The sequence below is a fragment of the Lonchura striata genome, chromosome 6, assembly GCF_046129695.1.
Source record: "Lonchura striata isolate bLonStr1 chromosome 6, bLonStr1.mat, whole genome shotgun sequence".
Taxonomy (NCBI): Eukaryota; Metazoa; Chordata; class Aves; order Passeriformes; family Estrildidae; genus Lonchura; species Lonchura striata.
The window spans coordinates 1,935,530-1,958,709 of NC_134608.1; the positions used below are offsets into that span (position 1 = coordinate 1,935,530).

A 23,180-nucleotide genomic window follows, 5' to 3' on the forward strand; every position below is an offset into this window, starting at 1 on the left:
CTGGGCCTGCACCTTCCTCTCTCCACAGCCAGGGAATGCTTGGGGAAAAACACCATTCCAGCTTCCCAAAGGAAGTGTTCTCCACTGGAACTGAACCTGGAGTCTTCCTGCCCCAAATTCCAGCGCCTTTGCCCAGCAGTGGGGAGGTAGCACTTGAACAGAGAAGCAGCAGCAGCAGGGGAGGCTGTTCCTGACCAAATGCCAGCAATTTAATTCCACATTTATCTGCAATTTGTATCAGAGTCCAGCTAAACCAGCAGGAATGCAGGCCCTGGGTGCTGGAATTCAGTCCTGGTCGTGGGTCTGTGTCTGTCCCAGCCCCGAGTCTGGTTTGGGGCCAGAGCCCCCAGCATGGAATCACTTCCTCTTCATGTTCTGGAGGTGAGGTGCAGACACTTTCACCTTCCCAGGAATATTTCTTGACAAATCTGTGTCCTAGGGAACATGGAAGAGGAGAAAGTGACCACAGCAAGAAAGCCTTTTTGGAGCACTGGGATGATCCTTTCCTTGGCCCTGGTGAGCAGCTGGCAGGGAGAGAGGGGCACCAGGACATCTCCAACCCCAACTCCCAGTGCAAGCTCCAGCCCCTGCTCCAGGAATTCCCACTCCAAACCCAGAGGGTTTCCTGGAGCTGCTGCTTTTGTCTATCAGTGACAATGCAGAAACAGAAGGCCCAGTGCTCCTCCCACTGAGGCTCAGTTTCTCATGCTCCTTCCCAGCCTGGGCAGCAGAGCTTTCCCAGAGGAGCTGGGGAGTGTCCAAAACCTGGTTTTAATGGGCTTGGAGCAGCCTGAGATAATGGGAAGTGTTCCTGCCCATGGATTTTTAAGATCCTTTCCACCCCAAACCATTGCAGGACTCTCTGACCTTCCCCAGGAGTACAGACAAACTCTGCTGCCAAAAAAAAAAACCCAACAGCACACTCAGTTTTGGCAGCATTTCCTCCCAGAACAGCACTTGTGGACATTTTGCTGCTGCTGCTTTGCAGAGCTTTGCAGGGACAGCCTCACCTTCACGCTGCGGAACAGGTCCTTCTCTCGTGCACTGGCTTCTTTGGACTGCATAAAATTGTGCAAGGCAATCTTGGCAGCTGGAAAAACACAGGGAAGAGTGAAAGAGCCTGGAAAACACGCTGCCTTCAGCAGGCAGAGCACAGGAAAGGACTCGGGGCTCTCACACCGTACCTTTGCCCTTCTTCTGGGTGCCCGGAGTGAGCTTGACTTTGTACCTGCCCCAAGGAAAGTTTCTGTCAATAAAACAAACTCGCCACGTGCCCTCCCGGCAAGGAGCTGCCACTCACTTGTAGTTGGTCATGGCTGTGTAGGGAGCACAGATGGGCACAGCAAAGAGCAGGATGTCCTCGGGGTGGGGCTGCCCGGTCAGCGAGTCCAGCAGGGCCTCGCTCTCCTGGGACACAAAGAGCTCCACTGGAATCGGGGCAGGAGGGGGGGAACAGGCAGCCTGGAAGGGCCCTTCCAAGGCAAACCATTCCATGGTTCCATGAGCATGGAACTGGCATGGAATTGCCAAGCTGGGATTTGTGACTGATCCTGTTTCATCACTAAAATCACATCCTCGGCTGGATCATCCTGGGCCAAGGGTCACCCAAAGCTCCCCCAGCAGACACCATCATCCTCCTCCATGGAGGAGTTTAAAGGAATTAATTTATTCCCAGCCCCGGGCACCACCCACAGCCTGTCATTACACAAAAGTAATTACAGGAAAGTTTGAAGCTATTTTAGATGTAAACAGACTTCTAAACTAAAGAACCTGCACTGCTCATTGTGTCATCCTCCAGACCAGAGGCACCAAGGCAAAAACCAAGGGCAAACATCCTTGGAGCCAGCTCTGGGTTTATGGGGGATGTGGAGATGAGCAGGGCAGGCAGAAAAGGAGGTTCATTTTAAAAATACAATTAAAGCAGGTTCAAACAGTCCTGCAGGGCTCCCCCATGCCCCAGTCCCAGCAGGAACACAGCCCCACCTCGGCCCTTACAGAACTGAGCATTTACCTCCAGTCCTGGCTGCTCCTGGTCCTGCTCCTCCTGCACACACAAACAGAGGACAGATCAGGCCTGCAGAACCCACAGAGCAGCTTCTGCCTCCCCTGTCCCCAAGACATTCTTTAATCAGCAGGCCCCAGGAAGCCCCATTCTCGCTGCAAAGAGAACTCATTTCACAAGCAAGGTGAGAGCAGCACTTTGCTGTGGGTGGGAGGGTGGAGTGTTTCTTTCCAACCTCTAATTTGCCTGGCACACGCCGAGCTGGGAGGAGGAGATGGAGCTCAGAGACAGCAAATGCCAGCAGCAGGGCTGGGAGCTCGGCTGCACCTGGCTGAGGGGGAGCTGCTGGATCAACGGGAGCCTCGGGACTGCTCCGAGCCCCAGCTCTGGCTGTGCTGGGAACAGGATCAGCACAGGGATTGCTGCAGGGCTTTGGGCTGCTCTGGGAATCCACTGGGCTCCCTGGCAGCAGACACAGAGCTCTCCACAGCACCCAAAATCCAAGGGGAGCTGCTCAGCCTCCCAGGTGGGAGCTACACAGGGGAGCCCCAGCAAGGACAGACACATGGACAGGTGAGGAGAGAGCTGCTCGCCTTCTCACCCTGTTCCTCACCTTCCCATCCCACTCCTCACCTTGTCCTCCTGCAGCTCATCCAGGCCTGGCTCCTGTGCCTCGTGCAGCACAATTCCTGCTGGGAGGGACTCCTTGCCCCCTCCTGCTGCACGACGCAGAGGTTTGCTTTTCTGCTGTTGCTTCTTTGCTGCCTCTTCTTTTGTCTTCCCCTTCTTCCCTTTTTTCCCTTTGTCCTCCCTGTTGGAGCCTGCAGACTGTGGTGACACAGGTGGTCAGGGCTGGTGACCAGAGCCACCACACCCCAGGGAAGGCACAACTCCCCCCTCACCCCCAGCAGCTTCATGATGAGCTCCCGGTCCTCCTCGTCCTGGTCCCTGTACTTCTCCTTCATCTTCTTCATTTTACTCTGCAGGAGCAAACACCAACAGCTTCAGCAGTGACAGCTTTTAGCAGAGTGCTGCAAGCACAGATGCTGGCCCCAATGCTCCTTCCTTCCCAGTATCCCAAACTCTTTCAGAGCAGCTCACCAATAAGCAAGGGACTGGTTCCAGTGAGCTCCGTGCTCCCAGACCACCCAAAGCACCACCCCAGCAGCCCTGGGTGTCTGGGAAATGTGGGATTGCTGTCCACGTTTCCATGCCAACAGCTCAGCCCAGCGTCCCCCTGCTCCCTGCCCACCTTCTGGCCCCGCTTGATGGGCTGAGGGGCTGGAGCTGCCTTGTGGCAGTTGGGAGCAGCCAGAGGTTGGGTCTCTGTCTCTGTCTCCTTCTGCTTCTCTTCAGACAGCTCCGAGTTCTCAGAGTTGTTCTGCTGCTTCTTTTTCTTCATTTCTCTAAGGAGAACAATGACAACATCCTCATTTGTTGTGATGAGAGAGGCTGCTGCTCTCCTGACAGCATGCCCACCCTGCTTCCCTGTCACAGGGATCCAGAGGAATTCTGGTAGCAGCTCCTCCTCAGAAAAACCTCTCCAGCCAACGAGTAAAACAAAACTGTTCCCAGCCAGCATTCCCAAAGGACAGGAGCAGCACCTCACCCTGGAAATGCAGGATGGGCAATGGGCATGGATTGGACTGGGTACAGATGTGCCCAGGATCCCTGGCAGTGCCCAGGGCCAGGCTGCACAGGGCTTGGAGCACTCTGGGATGGTGGAAGGTGTCCCTGCCATGGCAGGGGTGAATGGGATGGGATTTGAGGTCCCTTCCAACCCAAACCATCCTGGGCTCTGGGATTCCCTGGAACACCCACTGGCCCTCACCTCCTCTCCTTGGCAGAGAGATGCCTCCGGCCCTGGGCCCTGCTGTCACCCTGAGGAGGGAAAGGCAGTTTAGGGCAGATCCTGCCCAGCAGCTCCCACTGCTCTGGGCCACCCACTGGAGCTGGGACCTTACCAAGTTGGGCTCTTCCTCTTTGGGGATGATCTTCTGCAGGGATCTGTGGGGAGGTGGAAAAGGAGCTCATCAGCAGATGTAGGGCAGCTCACCATGGACACATCAACCACAGCCCAGACTTCAGCAGCTTGGTTCTAACTTTCAGCTTTCTAGAGCTTGGCAATCCCAGCTTTGGTGACTGGAAAAGGCAGGAGCACTGGGATTCACTTTAGAAAACCATCTTTGCTCTCTGCCAGCTCCTCTCTCACACACACGAGTAACGAACACAGCCTGGGCACTGAGGTAGCCCCAGTGTGCAGCTTCCCATGAGCACCCACCCAATCCCTGCTCCCTGCACCCTCTAAGGAGTCCCAGGGACATCAGGGAGCTGAGCTCATCCCAGGGCCTCAGCAGAGCAGAGGCTGCCCAGGGCTCAGTTCTCAGCATTCCCATTGCTGAGCATGGAAGGAAGGGATGGCAATGCATCCCAGCCTTGTCCTGCCAGGGCTTCAGGAGACCCTCAGGTGCCCCAGCTGCTGCTCCTCTCACCTCTGGGGCTGAAGGTGTGACAGGTCAATTGTGGTGTCTGGATAATTCACCTCTTCCTCCTTCACTTCCCTCTGGGGCTCTGGATGTTCCTCCTCAGAGTCTCCGTCGTCCTCCTCGGATTCAGCCTCTGGAGCAGGAGTGTTCCCTCCTCCCTGCTCAGCAATGCCCTCCTCATGGCAGCCCTCAGCTGTGGCTTCCTCAACCTCTGGAGCTTCCTCAGCCTCTGGAGCTTCCTCAGCCTCTGGAGCTTCCTCAGCCTCGGCTTTTTCCTCCTCACTGCTGCTGTCTCCTCCATCTGGGGCATCCAGGGCAGGAAAACACAGGAATACCAAACTGATCCATCATGCCAGGATGGTTTGGGTTGGAAGGGACATTAAATCCCACCCAGTGCCACCCCTGCCATGGCAGGGACACCTTCCCCTGTCCCAGGCTGCTCCAGGCCCTGTCCAGCCTGGCCTTGGGCACTGCCAGGGATCACAGCTGCTCTGGGAGCCTGTGCCAGGGCCTCCCCACCCTCCCAGCCAGGAATTCCACCCCAATATCCCATCCATCGCTGCCCCCTGGCAGTGTGAAACCATTTCCCTTTGTCCTATCAGTGATGCAAACTCTGGGATCACCCAGAGCCTGAAGGATCCCCCAGCAGCAGCCACAGCACCCCCCTCAGTACCTAAAAGCTCCACCTCCTCAGCCACCAGCTCACTGGCACTGCTGGAAACCGTGTCCAGATCCTCATCCTGGACTTTCACCTTCCTCTCCTCCCGGTGCCTCCAGACACAGCTCTCATCCACCTGAAAACGAGGAGCCTCGGGGTCAGGCCTGGCGATGCTCACACAACACCTCACTCAGCTTCTTCTTCCCTTTCTAACACTTTCTGCCATCAAAATTAAACCAGACCCAAGTGTGCCAACCTCACAAGTCAGGGTGACACAGAGAAATGCTCAGATTCCAAACAGAGCTGGGATAGCAACCCTGGCAGAGGCAGGAAGGTCCAGAGTCTGTTTGGGATGCAGACAGTGCACACTGGGCTGAGATGGAAATGAAAGCAGAGTCATTATCAGCAAGAAGCTTTTTATGGGATTTTTCCCAGTGGGAAAAGAAGTAATTGGGAATACACTGATAAGCAAGATGCAGAAAATAAACCTCCTGCAGCTCAAAGCAAATTACAAAAGCCAGCAGGAGTTGCATGGGAAAAGCTGTACCTTAAACAAGAAGCTGAAGCCCATCATCAGATAGGAAGGTGGAAGGAAATTCTTTTTCCCTGAAAAACAAAGGGAGAGTCTCATGAGGAGGTTTAACAGCCATGCTGCAGGATGTACTTCCAAAATGCATTTTTATTAGAGGCTTTAGGCTACCAAAAATTACACTGGGGCTCATTTTATCTCTGGGATGAGAACAGGAGAACTCAAAAGCAGCTGAGTTAATGAACTTCTGCCCAGGGCTCAGCCCAGACTGCTGCTGCAACTGCCTGATACTCAGACCAAGTCATTCCCAACAGATTTCTGGGAGAAGAGTGGGATCTGCTGCCACTGCAGGACAGCCCAGCACCTTTGGGAAAACATCCCATTCCCACTGTTCCCTTGTGCCTCACCTCGGATCATGAAGCTGCCAGTAGTGAGATATTCTCCCGTGGGGGCAGTTTTAGAAACCTAAAAGAAAACCACAGTAAACTGTAAAAAATCTCTGTGACAGAAGGCCAACATCAGGTGACGACAGCACCAAGAGAAACATTGGCTCAACAGGAGCTGAACTCCTGGGAGCAGCTCTGCAGGACTCCATATCCAAGGGGCTCTTCCTCTCCTTTGTAGGGAATTTTCCTAAGCGATGTTTCAATCCAGTCACACCCTACCAGCACTGTGTTTTAGGAGTCCTGGGTGAGTAACTCAGGAAATAAACCCAGGATAGACTCAGGAGCATTCAGGGAATAATGATGCCTTGTGCAGGCTAAGCCTGGAGCAGAGGCTGGATGGAGTTACAGAATAAATCAGGGATTTATTAAAGGATCTCCTCCATGGATCCACCTTGGGCAGCACCAGAGCCCAGCCAGGGCTGCACCCAAATGACCCAAAATGGTCCCAAAATGTACGAGCGCTCCCGGGGGCTCTCCCTGGGATCAGTTCTGCTCCATTGGCACCTTGGAGTTCATTGTCCCATTCCAGCTCCAGCCCAGGCAGTCCCACCCTGCTTGTTTTTCTCTCTCCAGCCCACGGTGTTTGTGCTCCTGGGCTGAGGTTTGGATCATTGTCCTTGGTGCCCAGCTGGAGCAGGAATTGTTTTGTGTCCCTGCTCTGTGCACAGAGCTCAGCATCCCCTGATCTGGAGCCCAGACCCACACGCTAAAGCAGCACAGAATGTGAAAAATATAAAAGACAAAACCTGAGACAACAAAACCAGCACGCCTTTGGTGTGAGCCCCACGCCCTTGCTCTGATGCACACCCATGGGCCCCAGCTCCCAGGGGTGCTGTGCCTGACGTCTCACCTGGCTGTGGGACACCCACCAGGCGCTGGTGACCACGCGGGCGTCCCAGGCCGCGCTGTAGCACAGGGCCATGGTCCCCGCCTCCGTCAGCGTCCGCGGCGGGATGGGCTCACCTGGCAACACCCAGCACACAGCAGCCATCAAACCCTGCCCACACCCAGCCTGGCAGCTTCCCAGGAAGGGCTGATTGCCATCCCAAGGGAAGGCACTGCCAGCTCCTGTCCCCAGGGCCCCACAGGTACCTGAGGGGTTCTTGATCACGCAGCTGGTGGCTCCGTGCAGATCTGCATGCACGTAGATGTCCCCTGGGAAAGAGGAGACTTCCCTCAGATCCACACATCCCTGGAGCCAGGGAAGTCTCTAATGTTAGATGGAAATGCCTGGTCTGGCTGCAAGGGGCAGGGTGGGGACACAGAAGCCTTTTGGTCCATCCTTGTCCCTGGGGGAATCAGCTCCTCTGCTCCGGAGGGGAGCCCAGCCAAGCTGCTCTCGCCCCGTAGCACCAGTGTGGCAAGCACATTTACATTTCTCTCCCTCTCAGGATTTTTCATAGAGGTGCACAGAGAGAAATGAAAGAGAAAACAATTTCTATTTCTGCTCCTTGTTTTCCCATGTGGAATGTGTTTGGAGAACTGTTTACCTGGGGTGATTGCTTGATTGGATTCTGGTGAGGTTTGAGCCTGATGGCCAATCCAACCCACCTGGGGCTGGACTCTCAAGAGAGGGTCATGAGTTGTTTTAGAGTCAGAGAAAGTAGTATGTAGTTTCAGTATCTTCCTTTTTATATAGTATATTGATGTATTATAGCACAGTTATAATAAAGAAATCATTCAGCCTTCTGAACTGAGTCAGACATCGGCATTTCTTCCCATTGAGTTTGCCTGCATTTACAATACCAGAGGGATTCCAGTGAGCAAAATTCCCTTTGATCCAAGGCCCAGCTCAAGGACAAAGCAGAGGGACCTTCCCAAGTCACTCATGGACAGTCACAGGAGTGGCAAAGAGGAGGAAACCCCCACATGGGCTCACCTGGTTTGAGGTAACGCTTCACGATCAGCTCGTTCTGCTGCTGATCCCTGCCAGCAATCACCAGGTAATTCTCAGAGCTGATGAACCACAGGAACTTCTCAAACCTGCCAAATGCCAGCAAATCCTCAGTGTCAGTAACACCTGGAACTAACAGAACATTGCACAGGTGGTTTTTGATACCAAACTCAAAATATCCATCTCAGCACCTACAATTGATGAGACTGGAAGTATTTTACTTCCATCCACAGGCCTGGGACATAAAAAGAACCCATGGGGCAACTACAGCATCACTGGCAATGAGATTTGGAGATGGAACAAGCAGCACAACCCTCCTATTTATTTTTATTTTAATAATTTAGTCACTAGGTGATTAAAAACCTTGAGGTTTTGTTCCATTTGTTAGTTGTTTTTTAAAGCACAGAAGCCCAGAATGGTTTGGGTTGGACGGAACCTTAAAGATCATCCAGTCCCACTGGACCACACCTTCCACTGTCCCAGGCTGCTCCAAGCCATGTCCTGCCTGGCCTTGGACACTTCCAGGGATGTGGCAGCCACGGCTGCTCCAGGCTGCTGTCCCTGGGAACCATTCTGGGATCCTCTGACTTTGAGAAGAACCTTTAAGGAGACTCCATCCAAAGTGCAGTGCTCAGAAATCCTAAAGGGCTCCACTGCTAAGCCAGGGAGGATCCATCCTGACACAGGACATGAGAGAAGGATGATGGAGCTGTACTTGCCAATAGACCTTTCTGGCCTTCTGGATGGTGGTGACAGTCTGAACTTCCCTCAGGGTTTGCTTTGTCTTCTTCTCAGCTGATTTAAAAGCCTGTTTGGATAGAAAGCACCATCACCATCCAGCAGGAACCACAGAATTCCCCACTGAACACTGAAATTTGGTAGGAAATGGCTCTGGGCTTGATCACAGTGCAGGCTCCACCCAGCCCTGCTCTTAAAACTCTGCAGAGCTGCTCTCTGAAATGATCAGCTCATGGATTGGAAGGATTTCCACTGATTGTCCACTCTAAGTTCTGGTCTGTCAGTATCTCCACCTGCTCTGAGTATTCCCAATGCTACTGGTGGAAAAGGATCCATCAGGGATCTGCAATCCTCCACTGAGCTCCAAATGTCAAGAATAAAACAACCCTGGGTGATTGTTTTTCCTTTCATGTTTTGTTAGGGCTGCTCAGATCAGGATTTCCCACTGAGGAGTGGGAGGGATTTTCCTTTTAAATATCTTCTAAAATACAAGGGAAAAAAATACCTTTTCTGCAGCTTCCACTGTCTTCTGAGTTTTCTTAGCTGCATGTCTTTTGTGATCATAGTACCTGTGAAATACAAGTGATTGAAATCCTAGCACATCCACTCCTTTGTCCTTATTCCACTCCTCCCAGGCCTCTGCCTTTTGTTCCAGGGGCAGAACTGGAAAATTCAATCACTGTGAGCCACAGAGCAGCTGCTCTGCACAAAGGCAATTCCCATCCCAGAGCTCAGGACAAGCTGCTATTTCAATTTTTAACAAGATATCCCAAAAACCTTCCTCCTGCAATATTATCGCAAACAACTGCACACCCAGAGAATTTTTTTCCTACAAAAACACATATTTACTGAAAAATCTTACTTTTTGGCATTGGCATAAGCAGACAAATTGAGATCAACATCAACCAATGAGGGTTTGTTTTTCTGAGGTTTCTTCAACTGTTTGGTTTTATTCTTTTTCTTTTTTCCCTTTGGTTCTTCTGTTTCTTCTTTCTCTACGTCAGCATCATCCTCCTCCTCTTCCTCGTCAGATAACACATAGGGGTTCCTAAAAACACACAACATCAGATGATTAAGATAAGAGGACTGGTTAATTTTTAATCCTTGGTGCAATGTGCTCTTAATTTACTTCTCTCAGAAGTTTAAAAATGGCCCAAGGAGCCTCTAAACCCTTCACACTGTGCAGACACAGGAAGCTTCGTGTGCCAACCCTTTTTTGTCTTGGAGTCAGCCACGTGTGGGGGGGGAAAAGAAAACAAAAGCAGAAGATAAAGAGCCCAATTTTTCCAACCCAAGGAACTGACTGAAAACAAGTTTATTTTGTAAACTGCCATTTCTGCAAGCGAGGTAACCAAAAATTCACGGGTTAACTTTGCCGCGTCCCAGCTTTTATACCAAAACTTCTGGGTATAAAAAAGCTATTTTGGGGTATTTTTAAACCCCTAAGCTCGTGATGCAGTGCACTCACCTCAGCAGCATGGTGATGTGGTTTGTCTGCAGCTTTAACTCTTTGATTGCCGTGGCCACGGGGTCCCCCTGGGCCTGGGCCTCCTTGACGATGGCGCCGATCTCGGTCCAGTCGATCTGGTTGGCCAGGGCGCTGCGGACCACCTGGATGGCCCTGTCCACCACCTCCAGGTTCATCTCTATCAGCTCTCCCTTCAGCTTATCAGCTTCCTTAGGGAAAGGAGGAGCTTGGAGCCACTGCAGCCAAACGCCTGCTCAGCGGTAGTTTTGATAAAAATGGAAGCAGTGGTGAAGAAATCCAAGGATGGATTGAAGTGGTGGCACAGGAGAAGCTCCAACTCCAGTGCTGCCACACCCCTGGAGGTGTTCCAGGCCAGGCTGCAGTGCCTGGGACAGTGGAAGGTGTCTCTGCCCCTGGAGCTGGATGGGATTGAAGTTCCCTCCCAACCAAACCATCCCATGGTGGTGTGATTATGCATTTTTTTAATTAAAACCCAAGATCTGTCTTACCTGAGCCTGCTGGAGAGCTTCCAGTCTGTGCTCATGGTCCCTGCGGACATTTTCAAGTTTCTTCAAGGCTTGTTTTTCCTTTTAAATACAAAATGACAAAAAAAATTATATTAAAATATATTTATATATAATCTTGCAGTGATTACCTGATGCCATTACTAAATGGCACCAGATAATCACTGCAAGAAGCAAGAGAAGTCTCTGGAAACGTGGGAGGCATCCCAGCTGCCCAGGCCTGGACCAGGACACACCTGCTGCAAGGCCTTCAGATCAATCTTCTGCCCCTCCAGCTTGGAGTAGAACTCGTCTGTTGCCTGCAGGAGAGATCAGGTTGGAGAATGCCCAGGCTGGCCTGACTCAGAGCAGGCACAGAGGGTCCCTGCAAAGGGCTGCAAAGCTCTAAAGGAGGTGACAGAGGCTGAGACAACCTCCAGGAGCTTTCTCCATTTCCCTTCCCGTGGGATGAGTCCAGCAGGACACTCAGGGCTGAGTCTCACTGCAAACACAGAATGAAAACAGTGGCCAAGCAGTGGCTCATCTTTTTGCTAAGAAATGATGGAAAAGCTGCTTTGGTTCAGATGAAGTGGTTGCAAAGCCAGATCTGTCTGTCCTGAATCTCTGCTGCTTCACTGGGTCTCTTAAAAAAGCACAAAGACCCAGAGTGCCTAAGAACTGCTCCTGGTGCTGCAGCTATGCTTAAAGCACAGGATGAGGAAGGTCTGGGGCTCTTTAGATCATCAGAGGGGCTGGGGACAAGGGATGGAGGGACAGGACACAGGGAATGGCTCCCACTGCCAGAGGGCAAGGATGGGTGGGACATTGGGAATTGGGAATTCCTGGCTGGGCTGGGATTGTCAGATTTGCTGTGGCTGCCCCTGGATCCCTGGCAGTGCCCAAGGCCAGGTTGGACACTGGGGCTGGAGCAGCCTGGGACAGTGGAAGTGCCCCTGCCATGGCAGGGGTGGCACTGGGTGGGCTTTGAGTCCCTTCCAGGCCAAACCATTGTGGGATTCTGTGATCAGTGAAGGAGATGACAGAAATTCAGGCAGGAAGCAGGGCAGGAGCGTGGAGTGGGAATTCTGGAGATCAAGGTCAAGAACAAGAGGCAATTGATTAGTTCAGATGTTCACGAGTCAAGGATCAGAAAGGACAATGCCCAAGGAAACACCAAATAAAAGGCCTGAGGCTTTCAGAGCAGGAACAGGAGGAGTGTAAATGTGATGTGTGCCACAGTGTTAACTCCAGAGATAGCTCAGATTCCAGCTCTCCAGAACAAAACATCTGGGACTCTCTGACTGGAAGCTTCCACCTCCTTCACAGGTTCCACCCTCCAGGATCTGAGCTCAGGAGCCAGCACTGCCCAGCTGCAGCCCAAAGGCCCTGCTAAGGTTGGCTTTTTCTCATCAAACATTTATCCAGAAAATGATTCACCCCTTCCAAGGTCTCTGCTTTCATTAATCACCCCTGCACTATGTTTTAATTACTCTTTTTAGCAGCAGCCAATTCAAGCACTTAAGTACAGCATCAGCAAAAGCACTGTACCTTATTGAATGAGTCAAATTCCAAGTAGGGACATTTTGAATGTTGAGAAAACAAGAAAGGATGAAATTCCTCATATCTGTAAAATACACATTTGATATTATCACCTGAAAATGAATTTCTGTTATGCAGACTAGTAGAAACAAAGTTAAGAAATACTTCAAATATTTACGTGTAGATATCTTCTGCTGGTTTATCTGGTTCCAGACTTGGCTTTTTCTCCCTTTTCTGGATAACATAACCCTGAAAGAAGACAACAATATTTGTCTGTGGAAAGGTTTAGGTATCATCAATCAATAATTCCAGCAGGGAACCTTGTGCCTGACCCCACTGGCTTGTCTTGACTCCAGTTTTTTCTGGAAAAAGAAGTGAACTTCCAGCCCTCAGGACTATCCCATAAATGCAGAGTTTCTGTGCAGGATTTATTACAGAACCTATTAAAACCCAAGTGCAAATCTCCCAGGATTTCTACAATCTGCCTGTGCATTATTTAATTGCTGCCCAGCCGGTGGAAAGAAGCAATTTCCATTCCACATCAGCACCTGACACCCAGGAATAAAATCCACAGCTGGGAACAGCAGGAATTGGGAATCTCCTGAGCAATTCCTGCTTGCCAGCTAACTCTGCAATTCCAAATCATTGGTAACCCACCCCAGACCCACCTTTCCACTGAAGTTGTCAGTGAGGGCCATGTATTCTTCTGCTTTCTCTAGAGCTGAAAGAACCTTTTCAAGGTTTTCTGAAGAGAAAAGAACAGAAATATTTCATCCCTGTAATTATTCTCTTTTTCAACAGGAGTCTAAGTTTACATCTGGGGAAATTTTAATATAAAAATTTATTTAGATGCTTTTAGCACATAATTATTCAAGTTTCAGGAGGAAAAAATAACCCACAAATAACCAGCACTTTATGAAATTAAAGCTGCAGAGAGTAAAGCATAAACCAGAAGCTGTGAGAAGTTATTTTTTTACTGCACCATAATTCAGTAGGAAGGAAAAAATCCCCTGGATTTATGGCAAATATAAAATACACAAGGAAAATAAGACTGTAGGAAAATATTTTCTGATTTTATTACCCAAATCATTAATTTTCTAATAAATATAAAGCTGCTACTTTAGAAAATCCCCAATGTTTGCTACAAATAAAGACTTGGATGTTAATTCTTCTTGTCAAACAACCAGAACTCACCTCATGGGTGAGGTGGTGTCTCACTATAAAACCATTTAGACTACAGGAACAATCTGATATTTTATCACCAATTTATGCACAAATCAAGAGTTTTAATGTAAACAAGGCTGGTCCCCAAGCTAAAAACATTAAAAAACAAAACCATATGGTCAGAAACATAGGTTTACTTGTCTCTTTGGGGAAAAAAAACTACACAGACATAAAAATCCCCATATTTATGGCCCAGCCTTTAAAATATTACACCTTTCTTTTCCAGATGTTGATCTATTTTGACAGCTCCAGAAAATCCAGCTTCTATAAGGCAATGCTCGATGAGAGAGGACCCATAAGCTGTTAAAAAAAAAACCAAAAAATAGTGAAGGATCATTCTGTAGAAAATTTGCATTAAAAAAAAAAAAAATGGACACAAGAGTGTGAGGAGAGTGAGAAGTACCAAAAATCAGGGAAGGGGCAGGAGGGATGGGTGGTAAGGAAGAGGGGATGAGAAACAGCCAAAATTCCCACAAAGAGAAAAATGGTGGGGATTTTAGAGTGGAGCAGCTGTGCCTGGTATTTGGATCAGTAACACCACGTGAGGCCAAGGTTTCCCACATGACAGGATCAGAAACACCAAATCCAGCATGGATACAGCACAACTGGGGTCAGTGGGGGACAGTAATTAGCAATTATACATTTATTATTATTATTTAGCAATAGCAATTATTTAAGAGAGCAGAGTAGAGAAAGAGAGAGAAAAGGGTGGTGAAAAAGAGAATCAAGAGATGGGGAAAGTCATGCTCAGGTGTGATTTGAGCTGCTCAGGAAATTCTCTGCTTGAGCAGCATTGGCAGGTCAGGAGGAAAGGCAGATTTGTTCTGGTGACCTCCAACGTGACAAATTTGGTTCTGTGCCCAGGAAAACCTGACTTGACACTTACAGCTCCTGTCTGGTACCAGGATTTTGGTGCAAAATGCCCCGAGGCAGAGCTCCAGCAGAGCCACTGCCAGGTCTCACCCCTGCTGCCCCACGGGCAGGCTCAGCTCAATAAATCCCTGTTTCCCAAGGCAGGTGGGAGGGTAGGAAATGTCCCTGCCCAAGGCTGGGGGAGGAATGAGATGGGTTTTAAGGTTCCAAACCACTCCAGGATTCTGTGAGAAGTTATTCACATTTTCCAGCACACACTGAGTGACCTCATTTCATCCAACAAAACCCAATCACTTACGAAGGAGTGGGTTAAGGACCCTCTTCAGCTGCTCCCCTTTGGGTGCATTTGAGATGATTTCAATTAACCTGCAGGAGAAAATGGGAAGCTGCAATTCCAAAGAATAATCTGTTTTAAAACGACATTGCATTGCTTAGAAGCTACAAAACATTTTCAGCCTTAAAAAATGAAAACTAAAAATGGCCTGTAATAAACTACCCAAAGATTTTCACAGCTCTGGCAAATTTGGGTTTATCCCAATAAATACACCTTTTATGAGCTCTGAAATTGATGGGGATTTCTGAAGGAGTTTGGAATGAGTTAGAGATGGGACCTCTGAGTTTTTTAGATGATGTGGTTTATTTTATCTTCTACATAAACAAGAAAGGTGAGTTCAGCTCACATCTTCACTGCATGGTTCAGAAGGTCACAAGACCCCCAGTTACAAGTCTTTTTAAGGATTTATTGACCAATAAAACACTCCCAACAAGGATATTTATGTTTTTGACACAATCCTTAAATATTTCATCTTATGGAGCCATGCTACCGTGTGAGCTTCACGTTATGGCACACAAACCCACAGTGCTGCATTCTAAACTCCTTGTTTGCCTCTGGAACTTTTATTTCTATACCTTAAACTCTAAAACTCTAAACTTTCTTCTTCTTAATGTACTCTGCTTTAGACTACAAATCCACATTCTCACTTCTAACACCTCAGTCTGGGAGCCTTTTCCAAGGTCTCAGATCAAACCCTGTGTTTAATTCTAAACTTTGGCTTACATGCCCAAAGTTCTGAGAATTCCTTGCATTTTGGACTCCAACAAAAATTGGGATTACCTGTCCAAGGTGGGCAGGGGCACAGCAGGTTTGCACTGGCCCTAAGAAATATCAACTGTGGAATTGGGATTACCAGTCCAGGGTGGGCAGGGGCACAGCAGCTTTTGCACTGGTCACAAGAAATACACCAAATATCATCTGTGGAATTGGGATTACCTGTCCCGGGTGGGCAGGGGCACAGCAGATTTGGCACTGGCCATGATAAATATACCAAATATCAGCTCTGGAATTGGGATTACCTGTCCAAGGTGGGCAGGGGCACAGCAGCTTTTGCACTGGTCACAAGAAATACACCAAATATCAACTGTGGAATTGGGATTACCTGTCCAGGGTGGGCAGGGGCACAGCAGATTTGCATTGGCCACACCAAGTATCAGCTGTGGAATTGGGATTACCTGTCCAGGGTGGGCAGGGGCACAGCAGCTTCTGCACTGGCCATGATAAATATACCAAATATCAGCTCTGGAATTGGGATTACCTGTCCAGGGTGGGCAGGGGCACAGCAGATTTGGCGCTGGCCACACCAAATACCAGCTGTGGAAGTGGGATTACCTGTCCAGGGTGGGCAGGGGCACAGCAGATTTGGCACTGGCCACACCAAATATCAGCTGTGGAAGTGGGATTACCTGTCCAGGGTGGGCAGGGGCACAGCAGCTTCTGCACTGGTCACAAGAAATACACCAAATATCATCTGTGGAATTGGGATTACCTGTCCAGGGTGGGCAGGGGCACAGCAGATTTGCATTGGCCACACCAAATACCAGCTGTGGAAATGGGATTACCTGTCCAGGGTGGGCAGGGGCACAGCAGCTTTCGCGCTCTCCACCGGGTACCGCTCCCGGACGGCGAAGCGGACGTCGTCGGCCTCGTCGGTGCGGAACCTCAGGATGTTGAGGATCAGGTACTCGTGGTCGGTGAGGACGACGTTGCCCTGCGAGCAGGGGGACCCTCAGCGAGGCCAGCGCGGTGTCCCTGGCCGGGGACACAGGCAGCCCTGCTCACCCTGTCGTAGAGCTCCAGGATCAGGTGGTAGGCGGCCTGCTCGCTGCCGAACTGCAGGTCCACGACGCGGTCCACGCCCAGCTGCCGCACGCTCACCAGGCGCCGCGTCCTCAGGTGCTTCCGGCACTGCGGGGCAGTTCCGCAGTTTCAGCTTTTATGGTTTTCATGGTTTTCACACCTCTGCTGCCTCAGTGGGTAACTCTGAACTCAGCTGTCACCTGCTGCTCTCTCCCGTTTTAGCAAAGCAAAACAATTCCTGAAACTCAAGGGCACCTCTCTGGCTCGGGCCCCGAAAAATGTAAACAGCAGTGAATTAATTAGGGGGGTTTTATTGTTTAATATTGTTTTTTGGTTTTGCTTTTGTTTTTTTTTTGTGCAGGTGAAAGCTTTGCATGTGAAATAAACAGTTTTTTCACTTTCCTCTGAGGAAATATTTTCCCTAAACTGGCTGGGGGAGGAGCTGATTGAATCTGCTTTCTAGAGAAACCCCTTTGGAGGTTCTGCCCCAAATATTTGCCCTAAACCACGACAGGGGGCAAACTCAGAGTGACTTCATTACCTGAAGCTGTAATTAGACAATTAATCCCTGATATGCAAACAGAACAACTTTTTATGTGTCGTGATTGTTGTCCCACCTGGGTGTAGCCCCTACAAGACTCCTGCACTGCCCAAGGTGTGCCCTTTGAAGGCCTTTCAAAAAATAACTTCCTTTACCCCTTAACTCTGTCTAGCCTCTGTTCTAAGCAGCCTCTCCAGGCATCAGAGGGGTGGGAAAAATGTCTGGGAAACATCTGGAAACACCTGGGCATGGCTTGGCTATAGAGCCCTCCTGTGGCACCAACCACTTCCTATTCTACTCAAATATCACAAGAGTAAAAATGTTGGTGCTCACCAAAGTAACACCTTTCATTTTTATAATTATAAATATAATTGAGCCCAATTCTTAACATTAAGACATTTTTTCCATGTTGTTTGCTTAGCTCAAGGGAGCAGCTGGTTCAAATTCTAAGAGTTTATTTTGTAATGAGAATTGGGATTATCCCTGCATCCATCTCTGCTGTGGAAAGCCACCCTGGAGAATCTCTGCTGGGTGACTTCTGGCTGCACCCAGAGGATAAACAGATCCATGGGAGTCATCCCAGGCTGCATCCCCATGGATCCACCCATGGAGCACCTGCAGGAGCCCAGCCCAAGAGCCTGGAGCAAGGCCTGAACCCCCAGAGCTCAGCAGACTGAACAGGACTCTGAAGCACCCAGCAACTAAAAATTCACACAATCCAACTGGAATGACAAGGATTTTACTGCAGCAACATTCCAGAAGGAATTTATAAATAAGGTTTATAAAAATTATAAATAAAGTTGATAGAAGGTTTTTATAAATTCAAATATTCACTCTTTCAGGCACTGAACATCAGTGATTGTGGGAATCCAGGGCTTCCCTCTGGCTGCCCTGGGACCCTGGCAGGGGTCAGGAACCTCCCTGGACAGAGCCCCCAGAGACACTGGCTGTGATCTCTGGCCATGGAAAAGAGTTTTCAATCTTACAGGATCAATTACCAGCTCTGAGTGTTTGATATCAGTAATAATTAAGTGTGGCACGGGTGCAAAAGTCAAATTTTAGGATTCTAGATGAGGGGTCCAAAGGGGACAAGCTGGAGGAAATTGGGTGTGCCTTGTCCTTTTTCTCCTTCTTCATGCCCTCCATGTCTCACTGTGGTGTTGGCATTTTTCTGTTGGTTCAGGCTGGGGACACACTGTCCAACGTAGGTGACAGATATTGGCACGTTCTTGTAAATGCAGCCCAGGGAGTTTCTGGTATTTAATGTTTGTCACATCCCACTGAGGGCAGAGCCCCACACGCTGCCCTGCAGGACAGAGCTGGGCAGGGCAGCAGAACATGTGAGAGATAAACAGAATAAACAACCTGGAACCAGCACAGACCAATTATGGCTTCTTCTTTAGCAACAAGGCAAAGAAACAAAGACGTTTCACAATCTCAGAATCATCAATACCTCAAATTCCAACAAGTGATGCGACCCCAAGCCCACGTTTGCTCTTCCCCTGCCCTCAGCCAGCTGCAGGATGGGGATTCACTGGGATGATCCTTCCCTATTTTCCTGCCTCCCAGGACAGCGGGGGAGCATTCCTTGCTGACCTGCAGGCACTTCACAGGCACAGAGGCTGCTGAGTTACCTTCATGGCAAAGCTGGAGGGCATCATGTTCTTCGGCCACTCGAACTCCGTCAGGTGGATGCGGATGCCGGACTCCAGCAGCAGCGTGGCCTTGCACTCCGGCCTGGGGCAGAGCAAACACAGGAGCTGCACCCCAAAACCCCCAGCACCCCTTCCACACCAGGTCTGCTGGGATCCCACGTGGCACAGCAGCAGCCACCCACCCCTTTGCAGTTTTCTGCAGCGTTTCCCTCTCCATATCCTATTTCCTATGGACTTCCTGGGTAAAAATTACTGCATTTTGCCAAAAACCAGCAGAATTTCACTGAAAACAAGTCAGAAACTACTGCAGACAATTTCAAAATTCTTATTTCCACACAGCATTTGTAAGGAATTTATAAATAAAGACATTTAAAGCTCTTACTTTTGCAGGCGGATGAGATAGGTCTTGTTATCCACATCATAAACATTGTTCACTCTCATTCCCAACAAGCTGCCAAAAGCAAAACAAGGAATGCTCTGGGAAATCCAAAACACAACTGGCTGGAAAAATCCCAGTGGCAATTAAAGTACACAGAAGGGCAGGTTATCATAAATTACAAAGTTATGATAATTTACCAAGTTATGATAAATTACCAAGTTATGATAAATTACCAAGTTATGATAATTTACCAAAGGAGTAACCAAAAGGGCAGCAAAGGAAGATTAATGGAATGAGCTGGAAGCAAGAACCATGGAGAGATGGAGAAACTGCTCTTAAGACACAGCAGTTAAGAGAGGGAGAAAATTAGATGGAGAAATTTATATTAATGGATAAAATGGAGAACGCTGCCAGCTCCTGCCCATGCTCCTCTTTGTGGCAGGGATGTAAAATGAACTGGTGTCACTGGAGCTCCTTGGCCAGCACAGGGCACCAGTAATCCCAGTATGGGTCTGAACTGGCCTGGGGGTGCCAGTGACTCCCTTCAGAGTGGGGCTGGACACCAGGAATGTGTCAGGGATGTCAGGAGTTTTCCAGCTGGGATGGCAGGGAATGTTCCCCTGGAGAGGAGAAGCTCCAGGGAGAGCTCAGAGCCCCTGGCAGGGCCTGGAGGGGCTCCAGGAGAGCTGGAGAGGGACTGGGGACAAGGGATGAGGGACAGGACCCAGGGAATGGCTCCCACTGCCAGAGGGCAGGGATGGGTGGGAGATTGGGAATTCCTGGCTGGGCTGGAATTGCCAGATTTGCTGTGGCTGCCCCTGGATCCCTGGCGGTGCCCAAGGCCAGGCTGGACAGGGTTTGGAGCAGCTGGGACAGGACGTGTCCCTGCCATGGCAGGGGTGGATGCGATGGCCGCGGGGGATCTGCAGAGCCGGGCAGGGCTGAGGGGCAGAGCTGCGGCAGCCCCGGAGGAGCAGAGCCCCCACAGCCCTGGCACTACGGGGACCACGGCCGCAAGGAGGAGCGGGGACGGAACCAGAACCAGAACCAGGACCAGAACCAGGAGCGGGACAGGAGCCGGTCCCACCGGGCCGGGCCGCGCCCCCGCGGGGAGTGCCGGTACCTCTGCCGCAGCTCGGCGAGCACCGCGCGGATGTCGACGGTGCTGAAGCGGGACTTCATGGCGCCGGTGCCGGCCGCCGAGACCCTCAGGGCCCGCGGCGCCCCGGCAATCCCGGCTCCGGCGATCCCGGCCCCTCACGGCTCCCGGCCCCTCACGGCTCCGCGGCCGCCCCGCGCCTGCGCGCACGGGCGCTACGGGTCGCGCCCGGTGCCAGTCCCGGCGCTCCGCGGCCGCGCATGGGCTGCGGCGGGCGGGGCGGTGCCGCGCGCGGCCGGCAGGAGGCGCTGTGGGCGCGGGGGCGGGCGGCGAGCGGGGCCCGGCGGTGACGGAAAAGCGCCCGGGAGTGACAAAAAAGGGTCCGGGAGTGACAAAAACTGTCCAGGAGTGACAAAAAACTGTCCAGGAGTGACAGAAAAGGGTCCGGGAGTGACAGAAAAGGGTCCGGGAGTGACAAAAAAGGGTCCGGGAGTGACAAAAAACTGTCCGGGAGTGACAAAAACTGTCCAGGAGTGACAGAAAAGGGTCCGGGAGTGACAAAAAACTGTCCGGGAGTGATAAAAAACTGTCCGGGAGTGACAAAAACTGTCCAGGAGTGACAGAAAAGGGTCCGGGAGTGACAAAAAACTGTCCGGGAGTGATAAAAAACTGTCCGGGAGTGACAAAAACTGTCCAGGAGTGACAGAAAAGGGTCCGGGAGTGACAAAAACTGTCCAGGAGTGACAGAAAAGGGTCCGGGAGTGACAGAAAAGGGTCCGGGAGTGACAGAAAACTGTCCGGGAGTGACAAAAACTGTCCAGGAGTGACAGAAAAGGGTCCGGGAGTGACAAAAACTGTCCGGGAGTGACAAAAACTGTCCAGGAGTGACAAAAAAGGGTCCGGGAGTGACAAAAACTGTCCGGGAGTGACAAAAGCTGTCCAGGAGTGACAAAAACTGTCCGGGAGTTACAAAAAAGGGTCCGGGAGTGACAAAAAACTGTCCGGGAGTGACAGAAAAGGGTCCGGGAGTGACAAAAAAGGGTCCGGGAGTGACAAAAACTGTCCGGGAGTGACAAAAACTGTCCAGGAGTGACAGAAAAGGGTCCGGGAGTGACAAAAAAGAGTCCGGGAATGACAAAAACTGTCCGGGAGTGACAAAAAAGGGTCCGGGAGTGACAAAAACTGTCCGGGAGTGACAAAAGAGGGTCCAGGAGTGACAAAAACTGTCCAGGAGTGACAAAAAAAACTGTCCGGGAGTGACAAAAAACTGTCCGGGAATGACAGAAAAGGGTCGGGAGTGACAAAAAACTGTCCGGGAGTGACAAAAAACTGTCCGGGAATGACAGAAAAGGGTCCAGGAGTGACAAAAAAGGGTCCGGGAGTGACAGAAAAGGGTTCGGGAGTGACAGAAAACTGTCCGGGAGTGACAAAAACTGTCCAGGAGTGACAGAAAAGGGTCCGGGAGTGACAAAAAAGGGCCCGGGAGAGGACGGCTGAAGGGAGACAAAAAGGGGCGTCCCGTGTGTGGCCGGAGGATGCCGCGGGTGTGGGGCAGGAGGGGTCCCGCGTCTCTCTGCGCTGAGCGGGGCAAAGAGCCCACGCGTGTCCGCGTCGGGCAGCAAAGGGACCCCGCGGGACACCTTTCATGAGTGTTTGCGGAGATGTATTATTTGAGGGGTGATTCGGGTTGAAAATTAGTTTGCGGCAGCGAGCAGCGCAATGGAGCGTGGCGATGTTGTTAGTGCTGAGTGTCAATAGGAGGCGGTGTTTTCGTGCGCGTGTTTGCGGTGGTGAAGGGGTGTTTGTGTTTTGGGGTGGGAGTTCGTGTGGTTGGAGAGGCAAAAGGGGAGCCCGCGTGTCTCTGTATTGCCCAGGCTACGCTGGCGTGGCTATTCACAGGCGCGATCCCGCTACTGACCGCCACGGGAGCTTTGACCTGCTCCGTCTCCGACCTGGGCCGGTTCACCCCTCCTTAGTCAACCTGGTGTCCCGCAGCTCCCCGCGGGTCACCATATTGATGGCGGCCTTAGCTTGGACGCCCGCTCGGCACAGCGCACGGCAGCCCAGAACTCCTGGGCTCAAGCGATCCGTCGGGCTCAGCCTCCCCGGCAGCTGGGACTACAGGCGTGCGCCACCGCGCCCGGCGCTCGCAGCCCGCCACAAAGCGCATTCGGCTTGTGCGGAGCCGCCCCCGGCCCGGCCCCCGCTCCTCCTGCTGCTCCCGACCCGCCTCGCGATCCTCCTCCTGATCCTCCTCATCCTCCTGATCCTCCTCCTGCTCCTGATCCTACTCCTGATCCTCCTCCTGCTCCTCCTCCTGCTCCTGATCCTACTCCTGATCCTCCTCCTGCTCCTCCTCCTGATCCTGATCCTACTCCTGATCCTCCTCCTGCTCCTCCTCCTGATCCTGATCCTACTCCTGATCCTCCTCCTGCTCCTACTCCTGATCCTCCTCCTGCTCCTCCTCCTGATCCTGATCCTACTCCTGCTCCTCCTCCTGCTCCTCCTCCTGATCCTGATCCTACTCCTGATCCTCCTCCTGCTCCTCCTCCTGATCCTGCTCCTCCTCCTGATCCTCCTCCCTACTCCTCCTCCTGCTCCTCCTCCTGATCCTGATCCTGATCCTCCTCCTGCTCCTGATCCTCCTCCCTGATCCTCCTCCCTGCTCCTCCTCCTGCTCCTCCTGCTGCTCCTGATCCTCCTCCTGCTCCTCCTGCTGCTCCTGATCCTCCTCCTGATCCTCCTGCTCCTGATCCTCCTCCTGCTCCTCCTCCTGATCCTGATCCTCCTCCCTGCTCCTCCTCCTGCTCCTCTTGCTCCTCCTCCTCCTGCTCCTGATCCTGCTCCTCCTGATGCTCCTCCTGCTCCTCCTGCTGCTCCTGCTCCTCCTCCTGATCCTCCTCCTGCTGCTCCTGCTCCTCCTCCTGATCCTCCTCCTGCTCCTCCTGCTCCTCCTCCTGATCCTCCTCCTGCTCCTCCTGCTGCTCCTCCTGCTGCTCCTCCTGCTGCTCC

The 23,180-nt window shown here is 51.3% G+C and overlaps 1 protein-coding gene across 1 annotated transcript; it reads right to left on the reverse strand.

The window, feature by feature from the left end:
* Window positions 1-182: 182 nt before the first annotated feature.
* NEMF (nuclear export mediator factor) lies at window positions 183-20,347 on the reverse strand. Its single transcript, XM_021536064.2, has 33 exons — window positions 20,193-20,347; window positions 19,073-19,141; window positions 18,670-18,772; window positions 16,477-16,602; window positions 16,257-16,405; window positions 14,659-14,726; window positions 13,701-13,787; window positions 12,932-13,008; window positions 12,442-12,512; window positions 12,273-12,348; window positions 10,982-11,044; window positions 10,731-10,808; window positions 10,222-10,430; window positions 9,616-9,801; window positions 9,259-9,322; window positions 8,735-8,823; window positions 8,001-8,104; window positions 7,214-7,276; window positions 6,972-7,084; window positions 6,083-6,140; window positions 5,694-5,752; window positions 5,162-5,282; window positions 4,495-4,789; window positions 3,967-4,009; window positions 3,834-3,883; window positions 3,255-3,408; window positions 2,905-2,982; window positions 2,636-2,830; window positions 2,012-2,044; window positions 1,301-1,407; window positions 1,185-1,228; window positions 1,011-1,090; window positions 183-435 (listed from the first exon to the last, which is right to left on the reverse strand). The coding sequence occupies exons 1-33, from the start codon at window positions 20,249-20,251 to the stop codon at window positions 358-360; spliced, it is 3,249 nt and encodes a 1,082-aa protein (XP_021391739.2). The 5' UTR covers window positions 20,252-20,347; the 3' UTR covers window positions 183-357.
* Between the last annotated feature and the right edge of the window lie 2,833 nt (window positions 20,348-23,180).

Bases quoted from the DNA above. Each gene is read 5' to 3' on its own strand.
- NEMF (XM_021536064.2), bottom strand. From the start codon at position 20,251: ATGAAGTCCCGCTTCAGCACCGTCGACATCCGCGCGGTGCTCGCCGAG. The intron at 11,045-12,272 runs GTACAGTGCTTT...TCTCTCCTGCAG, and splicing joins AATTTGACTCATTCAATAAG to GCAACAGACGAGTTCTACTC. The intron at 5,283-5,693 runs GTACAGCTTTTC...CCTCGTTTTCAG, and splicing joins GCTTCAGCTTCTTGTTTAAG to GTGGATGAGAGCTGTGTCTG.